Raw genomic sequence first — 22,845 nt, forward strand, 5'->3', positions numbered from 1 at the left:
AGTGATCAAAGTAGAGGTATCATTCCAGTTTAATAGTTCAGAGTGCTTGCTAATGTAGCTGGCAGCCCCAGTAAGTAGCAAAATTTTGAATCCAGTAGGGTCTGATATGACCTGGTCCCATTCCTGACTCTTCTGAGTGTACTGGGTATGTCATATTCCTTGTCTGGGCCTGAATTTCCTCATCTGTGAATTGAGGAGTTTAAACTACATGAGCTCTTGAGGACCCTTTTAGCTTTCAACCGAATCTCTGTTTCCCCTAGATGCCTTTAGCTTCGCCCTTAGTTCTTGGTGGCTTTTCAGTGTCACGGTTTCCACGGTAGTGTGAGGTGTCCCATCTGAGGAATGTTTTGCAGCAATTCTGTGTTTTTCTTCTAAAAAGGTCTCAGTCCTCGTAAGCTTTTAGAGCCCTTTTCTTAAAATATCGGTGAACGGTGGTAGATGTATGATGCAAAATCCCTCTTTTATAATTTTTTCAAAATTATTTTTATTAACATATAATGTATTATTTGCCCCAGGGGTACAGGTCTGTGAATCATGAGGCTTACACATTTCAAAGCACTCGCCATAGCACATACCCTCCCCAGTGTCCATAACCCAACCACCCTGTCCCTACCCCCCACCTCCCAGCAACCCTCAGTTTGTTTTGTGAGATTAAGAGTCTCTTATGGTTTGTCTCCCTCCTAATCTCATCTTGTTTCAATCTTTACCAAAATACCATCAATTTTTTTCAGAGAAATGGAACAAATAATCCTAAAATTTATGTGAAACCAGAAAAGACCCTGAATAGCCAGAGGGATGTTGAAAAAGCCAAAGTTGATGGCATTACAATTTCTCTTTTATCATTTTTAATCAGCGTTTATTTTCTGTTGCACTGGGTTAGTTTTGAAATGTTTGCTCAGTGCTGAGTAAAGTGAGTTGGACCCAGTTCTTTACTCGTTGCTTATTAGTCTTACTCTGAATAACGCTTTGGGGAGGGGATGCCTGACCCAAGTCTGTGTGATGGAAAGGTAAGGGGACATTTAACGCCTGCAGGACCATGGGATTATGTTGGCCTCGGGTGAAATGCTGCACCCAGTGCATTCCAGCGTGTGGCTCTAAATGCTTTGCATGTCATGATTCATGGTTTTAGGAGTCTCAGGAGCCTGCAGCTAATTGCTGCTAACATAGCTCTCAGATGATGGTTCTCCATGATATGATGATCCTTCCAAGCTGTAGAGGAATGACCTGTAGGGGCTGCCAGCGGGAGGCAGAAGAGGGTCCTCCACCCCATCCCACACCCCAGCTGCTGGCGGGAGACCGGAGAGGCAACAGCAGGTACATGAAGGGCTGCATTTCACCTTCGCTGAAAGCTGGGAGTGAAAGAATAACTGAGTCAGTTTAATTCTCTTCGGAAATACATTTTCTCAGCTGATGACATCCCTAGATCAATGGAGGAATGCTCGATGTTTATAAAACTATACGCTCTTTTAAACTTATCAAAATTCTACCTTCAGAGGTGCGGTCTGACGATTAATAATCAAGTTCTTTTTTTTTTTTTTTAAATTCCCATAAGTCTGTACTCTGCGCAGACTTGTATTTAGCCCAGCTCTGCAGGAGTTCAGAAGTTGGAGCTGCCGGCTGAAGTGTTGCCTGTGGGGAGGAGGCGGGGTTTTCTGTGTCCAATGAGGAGCCTTCGCTGTGGGGAGAGCCTATCGCCTTTCACCCGAGCGCGTACCCTGTAATCCCGGCGACAGCCACGCAGCCCGGTTTATTGTTTGTGGAGTCCCGTGGATCCTGAGCGGTTCACGGACCGCAGAGAGGGCAGGTGGGCGCGTCATGATTCTGTGCCGAGCGGCGACAAGGGAGCCGACCGCTTTGATCTCCCCCGGGTCACCTGTGTCGGTGAAGTTCACACGGGGCGCCCGGGTTGACGCCGAACCTCTTTCTCCAGCCTGAGGAGTTCTTCCGTCCGTCGGCCGCGCAGGGCTGCTCTCGCGGCTCCCTGCCCGCGTGGGGAAGGATGCTCAGGACGGGAGCAGGATTGCAGGAGGGGATGCTGGGCACGCACCAAAGCGTCGGCGTGCCTTGGTTTTGTTCTCTGAGTCCTGACAAACGTTCCTGAAACGAACACCCTGCTGCGTTTTTAAACTTATGCCAAACCAAGGGCCACAGTGTGGCTAGGATTATTCTTGTTTGTTTTGTTTCCTAACTCCTCATTTTCCTTTTCTTTGTAACTGGGTGACCTAGAAGCAGTCTTCCTGCGTAATGCCGTGCCTGACTCTCAACATTGTCTGAATAAGTGGGAAGGAGCAGGTTCCTTGGAAGGACATGGAACGATAGTGAAACCGAGCTTCTTTTTTTTTTTTTTTTTTTTTTTTGCTGGGCTGTGCTTTGTCTCTAGTCGATGGTGGTGTGAAAGAAGATGAAAAAGGAAGGCTCTTTCAGACTCAAGTCAAATTCAGGGTCTCTCTCACGTGCTGTGAGTTGGATCAATTTCTCCTCCTTGTCCAGGCAGACAAAGAGGCTGTTTCGCAGTGATGGAGAGCTCTCGGTTTGTGGGCAGCAGGTGGAAGCAGATGATGAAAACTGGAATTACAGAACCCAGCCCAGAAAAGGTGACTTGATTTTTTTTTTTTTTAATTTAAACATTCTTGCAGGTTTGCAGTGTAGCATTCATTTTCTTTCACTGATTTCCCTTCATGGGTTTTTTTGTTTGTTTGTTTTTTGTTTTTTTTTTTTTTTTTTTGCCCCCTTAGAGGAGTTTTTTTGTTTTTCTATTGGAATTCGGTGTCATCCATTTGTTTACATGTCTAAAATCAAAGTGCTCTTCCAACTAGATTCAGCTTGAGGTTGTGTCCTAAGAAGGATAAGATAGCTGTTAGTGGTCCTCAGCACCCCTTCCCCTCAGCAGATCCACACACTCAGGTGACTTGTGAAAAGTTCAACAGTAAGCCACCCTCACGGGAGTCTTCTTCTCTTACAACTTGAAGTTGGGACACGGAACTTTTTACCGAAACAATGCACTGAGAAAACTTTGGGAATCATGAATAGTCTTCTTGTGTCTTTCTTTAAGAAGACTGACGAAGGACGCAGACACTTGAATTAAAAAGGTTATTAGAATGACATCAAGGAAAGGGAACACATGAAGGGCTTGCCCTTGATACTTTGGCCAGAAGTAGTTTTTTGGATTTCTTTCAAGTTCCTTTTCAGACCAGTGTTGGCCTCTGTGCTTGGGGTTAGCATATTTTGCCTTCCTTGGGATGAAGAAAAATATCAGTCCTGGTGGGAGAGAGGGAAATATTTCAGTATTTCTTAACACACCCCTATTTTGTATTTAGAATTTCTGAGTTCTCCCTTTTAGAATGTTTACTGTAGAGTTCTAAGATGGTTCCCCCTTTGGTGCTGTGGCAAAGCCCGGTAGGGGAGCGCTATTTAAGTATTACAAAAGAACCCAGTCCAGACATTCCTCCTGATTGTGTTTTCCCTGTTTATCACATTCTTCCCGTGCCAAGAGAAACCTTGCTGGAATCTTTCAGCGACCTGTTCTTTCCCATTTTTTGGGAAACAAAACATCTGAATCCTGAGCGAATAAGTTGCATATGGGCCGATGGTACAGTGTTTTTAGTCTGCGGACTGAGAATTTAACACAACTCTTCCTCGAGGATGCTGTGTGTTAAACAGAGTGTTAAACAGTTTCTATATTAAAAAGTCTTCTCTATTAAACTGTGGCACAGAAGGGACTAGTTAATGCTCTCAGAAGATGTCAGTTGTTTATTATGTCAGGAAAGGGGCTTTAACAGCAGTCCACTGATAACTGAGCTTAAAGATGCAGGGTTTTAGTTCAAATGTGGAATAATTGCCACACAGAGAAGAGGCTTTCTGGCTGGAGTTGTGAGGTTTAGTAAGTCCACGAAATTTGCTCTTCTAAATCAGGAATAAGCTGCGGTTTTGGTTAATGGGTGGGTTGTAATGTTTGAGGCAAAAATGTTTGCAGGGCGGATACAGTAGTCCTGTGGTCATCAGAGGGTGTAGTTTTGGTTCCGTTGGCCTTTGCCAAAGGTTGTTCTTTTATGACTTGTTTTAGATCAACTGCCATCAGGTTTCCGTTAAAGACTCTAGACATGTGAGCACGTGGCTTTAGGATTTCTATCATAGATGCTCCATCTAAATTAACATTAAAGGGAAAGATAACTGTGAATATGTGTGTATTAGTTTTAGCTGGGAAATGAAGCAAATACTGTACACTTGACTTGTGAAGAATAATGAGGTTATTGTAGAGAAGAGGGGTGACTTGTAAAAGGAGGGAGGACTTGTTTATGCAAAAACACAAAAGACTGCCCTTTATCCTTTAATGTAATCGGGGATATAGTAGCCCCGTGAAGAGACATGGAAGCACAATAGAGTGTGTAAATTTATATGATATTTAGAAATAATTGGCCATGGGTAATACTGCCATTTTTTGTCAGCTAGGGGAAAATCCTTAAAAAGCTGCCTGTAGATCAAAATTTTTACATTTGACTTACAAAAGAAAATTGGCTCCCAACTTTGACATCCTGTCCCAGGGGCATTGATCTTTGACACTTGATCTTTATTTCAAATAGTTCTTCCCTTTGGAGAAATACAGGAGTGATATTTGTTTATACTTCCAGATCAAAAGAGGATCAGTCTTTCACTAAAATTACTCAAGATTGGAATTTTTCTCTTAGGAGTATCAAATAAGCTAAAAGTCTAGCAGGGATTATCAGTCAGTGCTAAGAATGCCAATGGGCACGTTAGGATTTGGTGGCAAATAAACTTGCATTGAAGATATATCTGTCTGATGGGAATTGTATAGCATCTTTTACTTACTATTTTTTTTAAGGTTTTATTTATTTATTTATTTGACAGAGATCACAAGAAGGCAGAGAGGCAGGCAGAGAGAGAGGTGGAAGCAGGCTCCCCGCTGAAGCAGAGAGCCCAGTGTGGGGCTCGATCCCGGGACTCTAGGATCATGACCTGAGCCTAAAGCAGAGGCTTTAACCCACTGAGCCCCCCCAGGCGCCCTAGCATCTTTCACTTTAGATCTGCCTGCCCAGAGCACATACATTCGAGACCACATACTTTCCTTTCACCCTGCTCCCCAACTCCCCTATCTTATAGTAACCTTTTTTGATCTACACAGGTTTCTAAAAACCTGTTATCCTGCCTCCCCCCCCCCCACACCCCACCACCAAGCAGTGAGCTCTAGGGGTAGGTCAGTGTAGCTTAACAAGTCAGCCTTGCTTGTGTCCTGTGTCCTCCCCACCCCCATGGGATAGCTGGCTGCTGGGGCTGCCGGTTCTGCAGCTTTATGCCTTTCTCCCTTCCATCTAGCAGGTGCTGGGAGGCCAGAGTGCTTGCGTGCTCCCTGCCCACCGTCTCCCCATCACATAGCTTTGCAGAGTCAGCCCACTGAATCCTTACTGTCCTGTGGGTACCGTGCTGTGTGCATGCTCATTTTATAAAACAGTTCTTAGAAGCTCTTTTTGAGAGTGAATCTCCATGCTGGGTTGCTTGTTAGGACCATTGCAGTAAAGTTTTTAAGTAGTTACCTGTATGGGTATCTATCAAGACACAAACCTATAGGCTTGCATTTTAATGTTGTCACGTACACTCAAGACACTAAGGATAAAACTACAGTGCTTGAAAATTCCTTGGAGAATGTTCCTATAAGATTAGATGCTATAATAGGCGTCTTTCCAATTGCACTACTTTTCCTGAGCCTAAAAAGTAACTAGAAGATACATACTGGTATGTCCAAAGCAATCACAAGTAAGCACCTGCATATTTTCTTTTGTTCCGGCACCTGGCAAGTTTTAGAACTTCAAAACTATTGGCATTTGTACTGAGGAACATAAAAATGAATTAAGTAATAGCAGTTATCAGTTCTTATGTTCTTAGTGGGATATGACCCATTAAAATAGCAGATTATGTTTTGACTTAATTAACTATAAAAATCAAGGATGTGAATCAGTAGCTTCTTGAGTATAAATTTAGTGAATCATGAGCTGTTTCATTGGATGCCTGTGTAATAAAAAGTAGAAGTCAGTTGTAGGTGAGACAGTATATAGCTTTTCACATGGAGTTGTGGGAGCATTTATTGAAGGAATTTTTAGTACTATGTGCACAAAGAAATATAGCACACAGCCTGGGAAGTCATGGAATTCATACTTAAGTGGAGGAGCAGATAGGGCATGTGAGGGGATTATAGGGAAAATAATTGTGAAAAATGGAAAATGAATGTCTTAGATGAGAAGGTCCAGATAAAGAAACTTTATCTTGAGCATTTTCATGTTTTGCATGGTCTTCTGGCTGTTAGCATTGATTTGCACAACATTTAATGAGCTCCTGCTTTGTTTCCCGCACTGTGGAAGGTTCTCAAGGGAAACTAATGACTTGTATTTATTCTGTGCTCCCCCATCTTGCTCACTTACCCTTCTCTTGTCAAATAAAACCAAAAGAGGTGGAATAATAATGGGGTAGCCTCTCATTGAGCAAAGCATGTTTTGTTGTATCTCCAGCTCTGTTCAGCTGAGCAGAGGCGTGATTGATGATCCTGGTATTGACAGGTCAGCACACAGAGAGGGTAATTGACATGCAAAGCCTCGATTTAAACACTACTTTCATTCTCTTCTTCAGGACTTTTATCATATATGCTAATAACATTACCAAATTTGAATCTTTTGAATTTCAGTTCCTTCCCATCCCAGGAAATACAAAAGATGACCAGAGAATGGCTTTTCTAGGCATTAAGGATAATGAATAATCAATAAACTAGATAATCAATTGTTGAGTATGGGAGTTGGTTATATTTCAAGTAATTTCATCCCAGTGTCCTCCCTAGTAAAACAATTGCAAAAAACAGGATCCTTGTGCATAATTAGATTAGCAAGGATTTCAGAGATTACAACAGAAAAAATGGCATGAAAGACCAAAAGCTACAACGTTGAGATCCTGTTTCCATGTAAATAGCTATGATTTATTTCTGATCATAAAATCTTTAAAATGTTGGGTTTTAAGGGCATTTTCTTCATGGCATTAAAGAAACCTGAAAAGTAGTGGCAAATATTGCTAAAGTAGCCCCCTGAATTTGAAAGTAAAACAAGATAAATAAGTAATATTTATTCAGAGGGTCACCATGTACGTTGGAAAAAGAGCTAAATGTAGTTTATCTTGGAGTCTTACTAAAAGGAATGAGAAGATATTCTCGTGCAGTTAATGTAATGTTTTCCTTCTTATGTTTTACCGAAGCTGACATTCTGTGAAAGAGACACACAAGTGCCACTTAATATTTTATCTGGTTCATTGAAACTGCCCTTTATTCACCTTTGATTATTTTTTTATTTTGAAGATGGGAATCTCTGTTGTTTTGCTGCCTCCTTTTATTGCAAAATGATCTTATTTGTTACTAAATTGATGAAGTTATATTGAAATGATGTTTTTATCTAATATCCTTCCTTTACTTACTTGTCTTAAAAAGTTTGTGGATTTATTTTGAGAATTATACACTTATTTAGATTATTAGAAATAGAGTGTTAAAAGAAGTAACTTACTGTCAGAACATTCATTTAAAAGTTAATAATCTATATTCTTCATGGAAATGGCTTTGCTCAGTTTTGAAAACTTTTTTGAGATTGTCCTTTTCAAACAGTTGTTTTTTAAAATTATTTCAAAAGACCCTGAACATTAATTGGGGTTAATTTTTATAAGTCTCTTGGCAGTTGTTTCAGAATGTGTTATATTTCTATGTAATTTCAAGGGTTTTTGGTTTAACCATAATATTTTCTATCAAAGTTTCAAATAAAGGGCTTTTTTCTTCTTTTTTATGACACTACTACCTCTGAAATACTTCAGAGTATTTCAGCCTTATCAGTTTTAGCTCCTCCAGGTCTCGTCTGTCTGTACCTTCTTGTCCATCCAAACTATAGTTTCGGCCTTCCTCTGAGAGGTCTTCTACTCTTTCTTACAGTCTGTACTTACTCTTTTCTCCTTTTGAGCCATCCTTGAGTCTTCCCCAAATGCAAATATAATTGGGTGAGTCTTGTGTTGCTCCCCATTGCCTACACAATGAAGCCTATCTCACTTAAAGTAGCATGGACCCTGCACCTCTGACCCCTCCCCATCCCCTGCCCGTTTTAGCTCCCCATGTAGCAGATGGATGCAGTGCTTTTTCACCATGCCATCTCCTATGCCCTGTGCTGCCATGTCCCAGTCCCCGCCTCTGCCTGCTGACTTCTACTCCACGTTCTCTACTTTCTTTAGAGTTCTGTGAAGCCTTCCCTAATCCCCTAGGGGCAAAGCTGATACTCCTTTCTCTATGTTATTTCTCCACTGTCTACAGACCTTGGTAATTATGTTTATTATATGCTGGATGATATTTACATTTTATGTGTCTGTGTCTTCAGCTAGACTGTGAATTCTTTTAGGATAGAGACCAAGTCTTACTTATTATCTTTTTTATTCCCCAGGCTAAGTGCTCAATAAATGGTGCCGACTGGGTCACCATAACTCACGTGGGACCCTGTTCCTAGTGCTGTTTGCAGAGGCCACCATGTCAGACGGGGTGGGGTACTAGTAGCACCGTGTGCTCTCTGTGTCCGATGTACTGACGAACGTCTCCATCACCTCACAAGTGCTCCCAACCCTGAAGCTTGTTGAGGGTGGCAAAAGAGAGCATTCCCTTTGTGGGAACATAATTTTAGCGGCATCTGCTGTTTCCTGTTGCTCACTCACACTGTGTGTGGATCAAATGCTTCATGGAAACGTCTGATCAGGAAGGTTTGGACCATTAGGGAAGCTGGTTAGGAAACAGAGATGAGGTATGAGAGGGGATGACGCCATGTCTGGTAAGGCGAGGCAACAGGGTGCTCTTAAGGTCTTCTTCACTGGTCCCACTTCCACCCTTGCTCTCCCCGCCTCTGGCTACCCTCCCGCCAACCCCCAAGTAAGGCTAATTTTGACAGAGGAGGCTCAGTGGTCTTGCCAAACATCATGCGTAAGTCATGTCATGCAACTCCTCTGCTTTAAACTCTTCAATGATTTTCCTTCTCAGGCAGCTCGATAACTAGTCTTTACTACGCAATGTGTCGCCCTACCCCGTGGGCTTCTCCAGCTGCGTCACCTGTGCCTTCCCCTCACTGTCCTCTAAGTCATACCAGGCCCCTTGCTGTTTAGAACATGCCCTGTGACTTGACCTTCCCCTCCACCCAGAGTCCCAGCTACGCACACTGCTCCCTCCCTCTCCTCTTTCAGCTCTTTGCTCAGAAGTCATCTGAGCGACCTTTTGTTACCTCTGACTTCATCCTGACCTTTCTATTCCTATCTCTGTTTTTCTCCAAAGCACTTACCACCATCTGAGGTACTGTATACTTAATGTACAGTTGGCCCTTAAATGAGACAAGGTTGAGGGGAGCTGACCCTGGTGCAGTCAAAAATCCCATATAGCTTTTGACTCCCCCGAAACTTAGCTACTCATCCCCTACTTTTGACCAGAAGCCTTACCTCTAACACAAAGAGTTGGTTAACGTATTTTACATATTATCTATATCACATACTGTATTCTTATAGTAAAGTAAGCTAGAGAAAAAATAATAAAATCATAAGGAAGAGATAATATATTTATAGTACTGTATTTATTGAAAAGAATCCACATATAAATGGTCCTGCACAGTTCAAACTGCTGGTGCTTAGGGGTCAACTGTATTTATTTTCAGTACTGTCTGTCTCCTAAAACTAGAATTTAACCTCTAAGACAGGAGAGACTTTTTTTTTTTTTGTATGTTTTGGTAACCAATGTTCCCCCAAGTCTGGCACATAGTAGGTATTGGATAAATTTTAGTTGAAAGAGAGAATGAATGATACAAGGAATATTAGGTCAGGAAATCTGAATGTTTTGCTTCTGTCACTTAGGAATAATGTGGCCTGGAGCAACTCCCATCATCTGTTTAAATTCTAACAATCATTCCGATAAAATGAGATGGGTAGTAGGTGCAGCTCACTTCTTAAGTAAATGAGTGTATGTTTATAGGTACTGTGTCAGCTTACCAGTTGAGTCTGGTTGTATTTAATGGTATTGTCCAAGGGGTTGGCAATCTCTTCATGACTGATAGTCAAGTCAAAAGATTTCGTATCCTAGTATAGACTATACTACTCTGTAGAATTTCAGTGTAGAAATAAGTGCTTGTATAACCTACACAACCCAAATGGAAGCTGCCACCTCCTTTACCTAATTCTTCAAGTAATATATACCACAGTTTTTACGTCAAATCCTGAAATGGTTAAAATACTAAATTGAAAGCTCTGTCTAAATCAGTGCAGCTGGGGCGCCTGGGTGGCTCAGTGGGTTAAGCCTCTGCCTTCAGCTCAGGTCATGATCCCAGGGTCTTGGGATCTAGCCCCACATAGGGCTCTCTGTTCAGCGGGGAGCCTGCTTCCCTCTTCTCTGCCTACTGCTCTGCCTACTTGTAATCTCTCTGTCAAATTTAAAAAAAAAAAAACCTTTAAATCAGTGCAGCTGCCCGTAAGTATTAACAACAGCTAATGTTTAATGATGGCTTGCCATGGCTAGACCCTATTAATAACACATTACGTGAATGAACTCGTTTAGTACATGTTGTCTGGATACTGTAAGTATTTAATAAAAACAATAGTTTGATAGCAAGGAAGGGTCATTCGGGAGAACTGAAAACTGAGCAGAGAAACTTAGATTTGGTGACACTGGGAACCCAGTGTGTATCTTCAGAAAGAGAAAGGATGTTGAAAGCATCTTGGAGTCTTGGACCCAGTATCTTCTGTTTCAAGGGCACATGCTCTGCGTTGAGACTCTTTGGGCATGTGCTTCCTACTTTACCTGAATTTGAAGCTCTTTGAAATCTAGTGTGTCTTATCCAGTGTCTTACACTTTGCAAGATAGCGAGTAGGTATTTCTTGGTTTTGGCACAGAATGGATTGGATAATAGGAACCAGAACTTGGACTTGAGCCAGATCACTGTAGGGTGCTGAGAAGTGGCAAAGTGCTGGTGGAAGTGATTATGCAGGTACAGGAGGAAAAGCAGTTATGGAACTACAGATTTTCACGTGAGGCTTTCTTTATTCAGGGAATAGGAATTAATAGTTACTTGTTATTGTCACATAGCATCTCTGATTTTCTTAGGCATTGTTGTATGTTTTCTAGCTTTATGAAATGTGGGTGGTCTTCACATTGTAGTTCTAACCTTCCTAATGAAAGATGATATTTATGGGGATCACTGTCTTAATAAATGTGATTGGAGAGTTTACATATAATCAGCATACATATTGTCTATATACAGAGCTTTCCATGAGGCTGGGCAGGGGGTAGAAGCTGGTTGCAGTCATGTCTCTGGGGTCTGTCCCTCTTCAGCCTAGTGAACCTCTCTTTTCTGTACTACTGAATTTGGCATCACAGATTACTCTCTGTCATTGATGGCTGACATTTGATGACTAACTAGTTATCAGAGACATTAAGCCAGTAATTATTTACTTAGTTCCTGCCAGAACCCATCACCCGGCTGGATGCATAACATTTTGGCTATTTAAATATGTATGGTACATGGTGGGCGCTTGCCTATCAGGTGTGTGAGATGGTCTCCCTGGGGGGATTTGTTAGCTGGAGTTCCCAGCTAGTACTATCGCACTCCCCACCCCCCCCACTGCCACTTCCTGGCCAGTACTTCTGTTTACTAGACTCATTTTGTGATCTGGGTTTGTCTTATGGATTCTTGTGTTTTGAGAGCTCCTGTTGCCTGGTAGACTTGATACAGAGCAATGCCTTGAGAAAGCAACGTAGAAGGAGCCAGCCTTTCTCAGATTCAAAGAGAAAAAGCTTGAATAGTGAGTAACCTGGAGTGACCCTGAACAAAGGGCTTTCCCTAGAGTAGGCCCTCATTAAGGCTGGGGGAACAAAGAGTGACTCCACTCTGTCATTTTCATGCCCTACTACTTTTGAAAATGTGTGTTGGGGGCAGTAATCAGTGGAAGATAATGGGAGAAGGAGGCAGTAGTAGACTAGAGGAAGGAAGGAGCTGGGATAGGTTATAAGGAGAGAAAAGCAAATGAGTCTCTGTAGTTCTCCATGCTGCCTTCCCTTTTTTCAGATCCCATCTTCTAACTCAGTAAAGTGATGGTAGTCTCCAGGGACTGGTCCAGTTTCTGAATATGCTGTTTGTACAAATAATTGTACACTTGGAATATTTTGGGATTGTTTGCTTTTAAGATATAGCTTAATAAAGTTTCTATACGTGGTTGAAAAGGTGTGGAACCAAGGATAAAGGCTCATCTGTCCACTGGTTAAAATATTTTAGTGGCACACGTAAATTATCCGATTGGGTTTGATATATGTTTATCCTTCTCTAAGAAAAAAAAGCCTCCAGCACTTAAGATTTCAATAAACTGTATCACTTTGTTTTTTTCTTTTCAGTAGACTTTAAACGAGTGAGAATAAATATATTTTATTCTTGGTGCAGTTCCTTGCCCCTATTTCTGAAGGTTCTCTTTTACTCTGTAACTGGAAACGCCTCAGTGAAAGTAGAAACTGGGTGTCAGGTGTTTCTGGATTACATTTTGAGATAAACCAGAATTCCTACCTAAACACAGGTGTGTACTGCTTCAGTCCTGATTGGCTGGCGATTCTTTTACAAAGCACACAAAAGACAGTTTGTGAATTTATCTTGGTGGGTGGTTGTGACTGGTATTGGCTTGGTTGCTGTGGTCATCTTGACCGGTAGTTATTTATTTACATAATTTTTTCACCATCAGAAAGTACATAGAGTGCTTTTGACTTCCTGGAACAAGAGCTTTGATTTTTACCTTAATTTTATTGCAGAGTTAGTCAACACACTATTCCTACAAAAAGATCTTTTAATAATTTTTCTTTTTTGCTAGCTCTCCAGTTCTTTGTCCGTAAGTATGAATGCCTGAATGTTGTTCTGTTCTAAGGATCCCTCTTCTGTTTGATTTGTAAGCCATTTTGAGACCCCTTGTTGTGTTTGGGGCATTCTTGTGTGCTACTGATGTTTTCTGAAGCTGGCGAGGTTGGGATTTTAATCCATCAACATTCCTTCGGGTCATCAGACCTTGGTTACATCCCACACACGGGGGTATGTGTTGATTTATCCACTTGATCTGTGTGCTTGTGTCATTGGAAACAAGGAAAAGTTCCATAGCTGATTTTAGAAATCAGCTTGAAGGTTATATGTCAAATTCAACTAATAAAAGTTGTAACAAAAATCTAGTTCGTAATATTTCCTCTAATTTCCAAGCAAGTTAAGCTACGTTGTTCTATAACAAATGCTTCTTTGGGATGGAGTAAGGAATCTTCTAGAGTGGAACTATAGTGTGAATGTCTTGAGTATTTCAGTGCCAGAAAAGTTTAATTATACTTAACTTTTTAAGTCAGTGACTTTCAAAAGTTTTGTCTGTGTCTTGAGTAATGAGGGCACTTTAAATTGGCTTATACTCCACACATTGCATATACAGTTGGCCCTTGAACAACATGTAAGTCCACTTACATGTGGACTTTTTTCTGATAAATTACCGTACAGTACTGTAAGTGTATTTTCTCTTCCTTATGTTTTTCTTAATAATGTTTTCTTTTCTCTAGCTTACTTTAGTGTAAGAATACAGCATATAATACATATAACATCCAAAATATGTATCAATCGACTTTATGTAATTGGTAAGGTTTCCAGTCAATGGTAGGCTATTTAGTAGTTAAGTTATTGTAGAGTTCAAAAGTTGCACAAAGATTTTCAACTGTGTGGGATTGGGGGGGTGGGGGGAGGAGTTGGTGCGCCTAATCCTCATGTCATTCAAGGGTCAACTGAACACACATAACTCACACCCACACACACGCATATAAAATGAAGTTTTGTGAAGCTATTTCATTATTGCATGACTCCATGTGATACTATTTTCTTTTGTTTTATTCTGTGTTACTAGGCAGAAATTGTCCTACTGACCTACTGAAATGATGACTCCCTTACTAGGTCACAGCCTTCAGGAGGCCGAATGCTGCTTTCAGTAAATTTCACTTCTTTTGGTAGGTTCTTAATATATTTGTGTACCAGGTCACTCCTTCACCATGTTTAGAAGTCACACACTAAGATAGAGTTTCTGTGAATGGTCCACTGTTCTATCAGTGTGGTAGAAAGGTCTCACATATCTGAGGTGTCTTGAGATGCAGTATGGATTTTGGTGCATCTCAGAAATCATCTGCTCTGAGAACTGACCTATGATCATGAGCTTATAAGCATTCTCCGCAGTAAGACCTCTTCTAGGTTGACCTCTGCACCCCTCACCCACTACCACATCAGTGAATAAGGGTAAATGCTTAAAAATTAGGCAGGACTGAATGATTTCTAACCTTGTCTGATGGAGCACAGTGTCACAGAGCCTGCCCACGGCAGATTATGCGCACCTGCTAACTCACCCAAGGGAAAGCTCATGGATAGCAATGTCTGACGAATTTCTGCCTTATTCTGAAGATTTCTGTGCCATTATGCTTACTGGCCTACTGTCTGTCCCCCTTAGGGGAAAACCACTTGAAAAGTTGAGGCTACTTAACTTCACTTTCTAATCGTTGGACTCTAGCCTGTATCTGTCAGACATCTGATGTCTGTGTTGGAGGGAAAGCTGCATTTTCTTTGAAACTTAAGGTTACTGTAATAAACTGGTAATTGGTTAGAGATACTTTTCTAAATTGTGATCATATGGACTACATGTTAGCTTATGCAAAATGTTAGAGGAACGTGCCTTTCATTTGTTTGTATTTTCATATAACAGAAGTTTGCCTCATTCATTTTTCAGAATTTTAAAACAATTAAATTTCTTATGAACATCTTTTCGAGGTATACTTTGCAGATAGAGTCTGTTTGCAGGTATGGTTTGCACGGTATTCACACAGGTGTGGCCTTATTCCACTGCTATGATGGTCCTATGAGATGGGCAGAACAGATGGCATTATTCCCTTTTGGGGCAGGAAAGCAGTCCCTGAAAGATTAAGTGACTTACTCAAAGCCATATAGATAGTAACGGTATAGATTGGATTTGAGTCCACTTCTTTGTTTGTTTGTTTTAAGATTTTATTTATTTATTTGACAGACAGAGATCTCAAGTAGGTGGAGAGGCAGGTAGAGAGAGAGAGAGGAGGAAGAAGCACGCTCCCTGCTAAGCAGAGAGCCTGATTTGGGCCTCAATCCCAGGACCCTAAGATCATGACCTGAGCCAAAGGCAGAGGCTTTAACCCACTGAGCCACCCAGGCGCCCCTAGCAAATTCCCTGCTGAGCAGAGAGCCCAATGCAGGGCTCGATCCCAGGACCCTGAGATCATGACCCGAGCCAAAGGCAGAGGTTCAACCCACTGAGCCACCCAGGCGCCCCTGTTTATTTATTTTTTAATTTTTTTATTATGTTACGTTAATCACCATAGAGTACATCATTAGTTTTTGATGTAGTGTTCCGTGATTCACTCTTTGCGTGTAACACCCAGTGCTCCTGCAATCCGTGCCCTCCTTAATGCCCATCAATGGGGTTACCCATCTCCCCTACCCCCCTCTAAAACCCTCAGTTTGTTTCCCAGAGTTCATAGTCTCTCATGGTGCGTCTCCCCCTTGGATTTTCCCTCCTTCGTGTTTCCCTTTTCTTCTAATGTTCTCCATGCTATCCCTTGTGTTCCACAAATAAGTGAAACCATATGATGATTGTCTTTCTGTGATTGTTGAATCTACTTCTTGTGACCTAGACCCCACACTTTTCCATGACACCATGCAGTATCTCTGCCAATTGTCAGCACAGTCAAGCCTTGTTCTAATTTTAGTATATGTGCTGCCAAAGTGAGCACCAGTCAAGCCTTCTTCTGATGCTTTGGTGTCACTGTGAGTAGTCACGGAACCTGAGAACTGGTGACGCCCTGGAGGCTGCTGAAATTTGTTAGGATCTTTGCTTTGGCATGAAGTGGGTCTCCGCTGCCTGTTGCCTCTGCCGCTTCTGCTGTACTGCCATCAGCTCTCTTTGTCCAGGCTGTCATGCCTGCCTCTTGTCCTTACCGCTGTCTGATTTGGTATTTCTAATTGGTTACCTGGTGTAGAGGGTCTAGGCAGTCTGATTGATTGCGACAGTATCAGTCAAAAGATGATAACGAAGGGCGCCTGGGTGGCTCAGTGGGTTTAAACCTCTGCCTTCGGCTCAGGTCATGATCTCAGGGTCCTGGGACCGAGCCCCGCACTGGGCTTTCTGCTCGGCAGGGAGCCTGCTTCCTCCTCTCTCTGTCTCTGCCTGTCTCTCTGCCTACTTGTGAACTCTGTCTGTCAAATAAATAAATTAAAAAAAAAAAAGATGATAATAAGATCCTGAGCCATAATCCCGTGAGTGATGCTCTCTGGTCAGAGACCATTTTGGCTTCTTCCTTCTTGGCTGTATTTTGAGTGGTTGAGTTTGTTGGAAAAGTGATCTCTTGATAAGTAGGATGGGACTGTAATATATAAATATGTTTTTTACATGTTTATCTTCTGTTGGCTTTTCTTCTTGGGTACAGTTGAATAAAGCACATGTTTGCATTAATGATATGAAATTGTGACTATATTTGGGCATCTCAGTTCTTTTTGTAAATGTTAGATTTTAAACACTTCTATAAAATCACTCTGAGTTTTCAAGTAGGATTACTGCCTTGACCCAATAAGCAAGTGCTTTTAAGCTGGGTTTCACCATTAACCATTTTCCCCAATAATGTGTTATGTTCTTGCTCTCATCTCCCTCTCCTCTCTTCCTCCCAGCTGATACTTGGATACCACATATATTTTCTTATTTTTTTGTATGGTTGAAATTGCTTCCCCAGATATTCAATTTTATGTCTTCTTGTCATCTGCCTCAAAAAGTAAAAAAAAAAAAGAAAAAAATGGTGACAATGAGACCATATTTCTATAACTGAAACCAATTCTTCTCCACTGAATATTTTTAGGCAAACACTATAAATGGCATTTGATCCTCATTAACATAAATGGGAGTTATATAACATTTGTGACTGAAAAGACTGTTGGACTATGTCTTTTCTGTGAATTTCTTAATAAACTACTAAATCCCAATACTCAGAAATAACAGGAGCTTTTAATAGCCTATTTGAAATGCTGCAGTCCTCATTTTGCATCCTAGGCCCATAGCAGTATCTCAGTGAATACCTAGATTTATACATAGGACATCTCCAAAAATATTGGGATGCGATTTGAATAAGTTGAAAGTAGAGTCAAAAAAAAATTTTTTTCCTATGACTCAAGAAATGAGGCTCAGAAAAAAGTAACAATTTCAAAAAGCATTGTTATCCTTTCTTTCATTCTCCAAATATTAGAGAATGAATAAAAGATGCTCCTGATGTCAGAACAAAAGCTTTTGATATCCAATATAGTTACTGTATGTTTTGGTTATAAGGTCTCAGGGATAATCATTTTAAAGATGTCTTTCCTTTCAGAAAAAAGTGAAATTCCAAATAAAAGTTTGTTTTGTGTATACCTAATTCGAAAACTCAACTTTAGCAATTATTTAGAAGTAGTGACTATGTATTTTTCCCTCTTAGTATCATTTAAGAGTATTTTAGTAAATATTCGTATATAGTCTCTCAATCGGAGCTATGAGGGGATCCAAGTGGTTACCTTGACAAAATAAGACAAATCTCTTAGGGCTGGGAGGAACCTCAGAACCTCGGAGACGCCTGTCCGCTTCCTTGTGGGACGGATAGGCAAAGATCCAGGTAGCTTGCCACAGACCTTACAGCGGACTGTGGCCTGCTTAGGCTGTGTCCTTCCTTTCCTTTCTCCTCTCTTCAGTGGTTTTAAGATTTTGTTCCTTTCCATTCCTTTCTTTGGTTTTGACATTCCTGATTGCTCTGTGAAGGTCAAGTGACAGATTCCTTTGCTGACCTTACAGAGTGGGTTTGGAAGCTTTTCATTCACTCTGTAGCATGCAGAAAGTTTTCTCAAGTGGAAGATAGGCAGCTTACTAATGATGGCAAAGGAAGAAGGGGGACAACATCGCCTTGAGAACAGGCTTTCTGGTGTCACTTTTATTCCCTTACAAAAGTAAAAATTCATTTAGCTTTCACATTGAAGGAAAAAAAATCTCAAACTAAACTGCCCCCTCCCCCAACACACATACACAAACACACACACGCACACACACACACACACACATACACCCCAAAAAACAAACAGAAAACCTCAAGGGCCCTGGGCTGATGCCTTTCTTTTGTATGAACTGAGGTCCTCAGAGACAGACAGATGACTTAATAGAGCTGTCAGAAGCACATCTGCTTCAAAATAAGTGCATTAAAAAATTTTAAATGTAGTATTCTATTTTTGGCATATAACCTTTTTCTCTGGAGGAACCATAGATTTTACTGTTGTTAATAAACTGTCATTCATTTGCAGAGATGCATTCAATAAAGGTAGAACACAAAGTAAATGCCAGCCATTGCATCAACAGAATTGTAGGTGACTTTTAGCAGGACTTACTGTTACTGATGTCACCCAGAGAAGGGAGAGGGTGAGAGACAGAGAGAAAGACAGTGGGGAGGGAGTGAAGGAGGAAGGAGGAAAAGAGGAAGAGGTAAAACTAAAATAAAAAAGGGAAAGGCTTAGATCTATTTAGCACGATCAAAAAGGAGGATCAGAAAAGATCGTGTGTCTGTTTCTGTGGCTTGCTGTGTTCTCTGTGGATCTTGTAACTCTGTGATTATCATGCACTGTGGCAAGACGCCACCCTCAAATTGGTCTGCCAATTTGAAGAATCATTTTCTTGCTTATTTTTATACTCCTAAGGACAGGGAAAAAGACAGAGGGAGCCTAAATGGTGTGGTTTCCTCCGACCATTATTGTTGTAAATCCTATGGGTCCTGAAATAACTGGCTATTCCTGGAGTTTCAAGCTGCCTGGCCGCTCCAAAGACTTGGCACTTGAAGGGGAAATGATTAGCTCCTTCCTTTAAACCTTGTCACCACAGTTTAAGTGGGTCACAAGTTGGAGAATGGGATTTCAGAAATAAACTGCCTTTTTGATGGAAATCCTCTAGTTCTTTATAAAACTTCGAGCTTTTCCAACACATAGTTGGCTATAAAATAAAGTGGTTTCAAATTTATATGTCTTAAGTAACTTAAATATTAGAGTAGGTATTTAGTTCCCCGGACAGAAATTATCAGGAGCCTGGGCATTTTAACTTGGTACATCTTCCTTTTATCTTTTTCCTTGATGATTAAAGATAGTAACAGTCCATTTACTCTCTGGTTATGGGTTTATGCTTTATTAACTAGTAAACTGTGACAGAACTTGGGTTCCTTTTGGTTGGCTGGTACATGATCTTGACTAATTCTTCTTTGTAGACTGACTTCTCTTTAGAATGATTGAGGAGGGTAATTTTGTGGGCGGAAGAGTTGCACCTGTTTCTGAGGCTGAAGATTGGTTATTGTTTTAACTTCCTTAGATTACTCAGATATTTAGGGGAAAATGATACAAATGACTTCTTCATTTTAGGTAAGCTTGTTTGTTGTTGTTGTTTTTGAAGGGTTGCCACTGATGCTTATTTCCGGAGTTACACGCTGGTAAAATATACAGCATGAAAGGATATGAGGTTATTTTTATATGCTTTAAACTTAAACTCTCCAAATATGCACATATTAGGCATATTGACAATGGCAAAGCTTTAAGGAAATGACATTTAGACTCTAGGGTTTTTTTTTTTTTCCCCTCTTATGTTTCATTATAATTCTACTAGGAAAGGGTATTTGGGGTCATCATTACGATATTTTTTGGTATCCTGCCTCCCAGCTGGACACACTGACTTCAACGTTCTTGTATGGATACTTTCAAAAACAATTTTTTTTTTCTTTTCCACTTCCGTGATCCTTCAAACATTTAATTAGGCTGAATGAGAATAGGAAAGACTGCTCTCTGAGTTTATTGGAGAACTTGTCTTCAGAGAGAATGGTATTTGTTTTTGTGGGTTTGAAAATGGGGCCTCTTTAGACTACTAGCCATTTTTTATGGTGTATTTTTTTTAAATTGAGACATAATTTACATATAATATAATATTATATTATATTATAATACAACATAATGATTTGATATTTGTGTGTATTGTGATAGGCTGTTAAAGAAATGATGATATAGGGACACCTGGGTGGCTCAGTTGGTTAAGTGTCTGCCTTCAGCTCAGGTCATGATCCAACAGTCCTGGGATCAAGTTCCACGTCTGGCTCCTTGCTCAGCCTTGTTCTCCTTCTGCCTCCCCCCCTTGCTTGTGCTCTCTCTCTCTCAAATAAATAAATAAAATCATTTTTAAAAAAAGAAATAATGGTTTATAAAAATTCTACCATCAGTTTGACCATTAATGGTCATAACTATTAATAAGGAGTTTCAGTATAATTATATGTAGGGAAAATACATATTTAATTTTAAGGACTGTGTTAAATATTTTGATGATGTCTCATAGCAATCATTATACTGTTGGAAATATATCTCGCCCAGTTTTTATACACTTTCCACTATTTTGCTTTTGGATGAAATATTGACATGATAATAATCGTGGTTTATGCTACAAACATTGACCGTCTGTTCTGTTTCAGGTATCCTCCGGGGCATTGGAGGTTAAGTGAGAATGAGTCCTACTTGAGGACTTCTCCTTGTAGGTGGGCAGAACTGAGACACTCTGATCACTGCGTAGAAACAGTGCTGCGGTGACTTGTGCAAGGAGAGATTGAGTGAGAGGAGCAAGGTCTGCAGGCCTAAGAGAAATAAAACAGGCAGTGGGGGTGGGTGCTGCATTTCGAATGAAGGAGATGATTGTCTGATCAAAGACAGTGGAGGTATGAAGCCATTCAGAATATGGCACAAAGCCTGCTGACAGGGCCCCTGAAGGGGGAAACAGCCAAAAAAATTCTGGGGAAAAGAGCTGAGTCCAAGTGTCAGACAGGCTTTTATTGCTAGTCGAGGAATTTGGGGTTTATTCTACCTTGTGTTTTTTGCATAAGTGGAAATATCATCACCATTATCTTTATCATTATTATTATTATTGGTTATTTTCCTAAAGGAGAGAATAGAGCACTTGGAGCTCTTTTGGAGAGGTGTAGTAGGTATGTATGAAAATAGAATAAGGAATCAGATTTAGAAAGAAAAAGTAAACTACTGTAAAGGAAGCAAGGAGTGTTATAGCTTGGAGAAACATCTCAGCCACAGGTAGAACCTTTGGAAGCTCATCCAGCAGGATAGATGGAGCAAGGTAGCACAGTAAAGCCTCATCCGGCTGCTGTTGCTCATGAAGCGTACTGTGTTTCTGAGGCACTGGGTGGACTTACAGAAGGGAGCCCAGTGGATGGCAGTGGAGTCAGGGCAAATCTGCACACTAAGAGAGATCAGGAAAGGCTCCGAGATCATCTATGCTAAGAGCGCAGGTCAGCCGGGAAACTTGTTATTACATTCGCTGGGGAAAAAAATCAAGACAGAGTTATTAACAAAAAGAAAATCAAGTCATTTGGCTCTTAGGAGGGTGAGGGTGGCATGAATGAGATAAGAGATGGATTTCACAGTAGAGAGCCAAACGAGGGCTGCCTTCTTGGCCGTGATGTCATGAAGTCCAGACTTAGCTGTGAAGGAAAAAAAAAAGAAGTAACCCTAACAACTGGCTCAGGAAAGCGTATTTTAAAATGTCCAGTGAGAGCAGAACTCCCATGATTCCTCGAGGAAATATGGTGACCTACGTGAAATTCCTGAGGCCAGAAGCCACCAAGAAACCCTAGTGAAGTGTTTGCTGCTCTCCTCGACTCCATAGCAGATTCGGGTCCAACACGGAGCAACCTGTCTCTATAGAGAGTGGGGGTTCCAACACCTCCTTCAAGAATGGTCGCCCTGCGCCTGTGTGGCTCAGTGGTTAAGCCGCTGCCTTCGGCTCAGGTCATGATCTCAGGGTTCTGGGATTGAGCCCTGCATCGGGCTCTCGGCTCGGCGGGGAGCCTGCTTCCTCCTCTCTCTGTGCCTGCCTCTCTGCCTGCTTGTGATCTCTCTCTGTCAAATAAATAAATAAAATCTTTAAAAAAAAAAAAAAGAATGGTCGCCCTGGGATCAAGTAGGTCATCCCTGCCTCCAGAGTGCAGAAGAATCCAGCAGGAGACAGGGTCTGATGATGATAGGAAGAAGTGTCTAGAACAAAGACCCGTGTCTGGATTTTCATAGGATGAACTAACCCTGCTACAGAAAGGACCAGATTGGGGCACTGAAGTGGGGGAGCTAGCCAGGGAAAACATAAAATTAGCCAACTTTAAGTTTTGATGCTGTCATATTTTTTCTTCTTTCTCTTGGGCCTGTGGTAGTAATAAATATATGGAAAAACTCGAATGTTGGTAGAAACTGCAGTGTTGTAGGACAGTGAGGGAGCAGGGAATGACTGAACCTTCCAGATGCGTTCAGATGTGGCCACTCAGCCTTGGCTACCAGGGGGCTTCCTCTCTGGTCCTTCTAACCTTAAAAGTATCGGAAGGTTTCAGCATCTTCAGTCTCTTGTAGTATAGGGGAAAACGGAACATGGTGTTTGGGAATAGGTCTTTAATCCCCTCTGACTTGTAGAGCGCTGAGATGCATGCCTAGAGATGGAGGTGTGAAGACAGGCCTTACCTGGTGGAATCCTTCTCTAGTTCATGTAAAACAAACTCTGGAATGGGTGTAGAGAAGGGTTTTTTCATCTTTGTCTGACTTTTTTGGTAAGAGTCAGGGTCAGGGTACATAGAAAGAAAACCTGGTTTGCCTGTTTTTCTTGTGTAAGTCTGCCTTGTGTTTTGCCAGGAACAAAGTAAAACTTTGA

The 22,845-nt window shown here is 41.2% G+C and overlaps 1 protein-coding gene across 3 annotated transcripts in view; it reads left to right on the plus strand.

The window, feature by feature from the left end:
- The first annotated feature begins 1,726 nt into the window (after positions 1-1,726).
- NHSL1 (NHS like 1) overlaps positions 1,727-22,845 on the plus strand; it is a 130,902-nt gene continuing 109,783 nt past the window's right edge. For 2 of the 3 annotated variants that reach the window (XM_044247881.1, XM_044247890.1), the window contains exon 1: positions 1,727-2,594. In XM_044247881.1, coding sequence (XP_044103816.1) covers positions 2,402-2,594 — 193 coding nt within the window. In that variant the 5' untranslated portion in view covers positions 1,727-2,401. Of the gene's footprint in view, positions 2,595-13,987; positions 14,054-22,845 lie in introns of those variants that run through there. The other variant, XM_044247909.1, reaches the window with a different exon arrangement.

The sequence above is a fragment of the Neovison vison genome, chromosome 1 (genome assembly GCF_020171115.1).
Source record: "Neovison vison isolate M4711 chromosome 1, ASM_NN_V1, whole genome shotgun sequence".
Taxonomy (NCBI): domain Eukaryota; kingdom Metazoa; phylum Chordata; class Mammalia; order Carnivora; family Mustelidae; genus Neogale; species Neogale vison.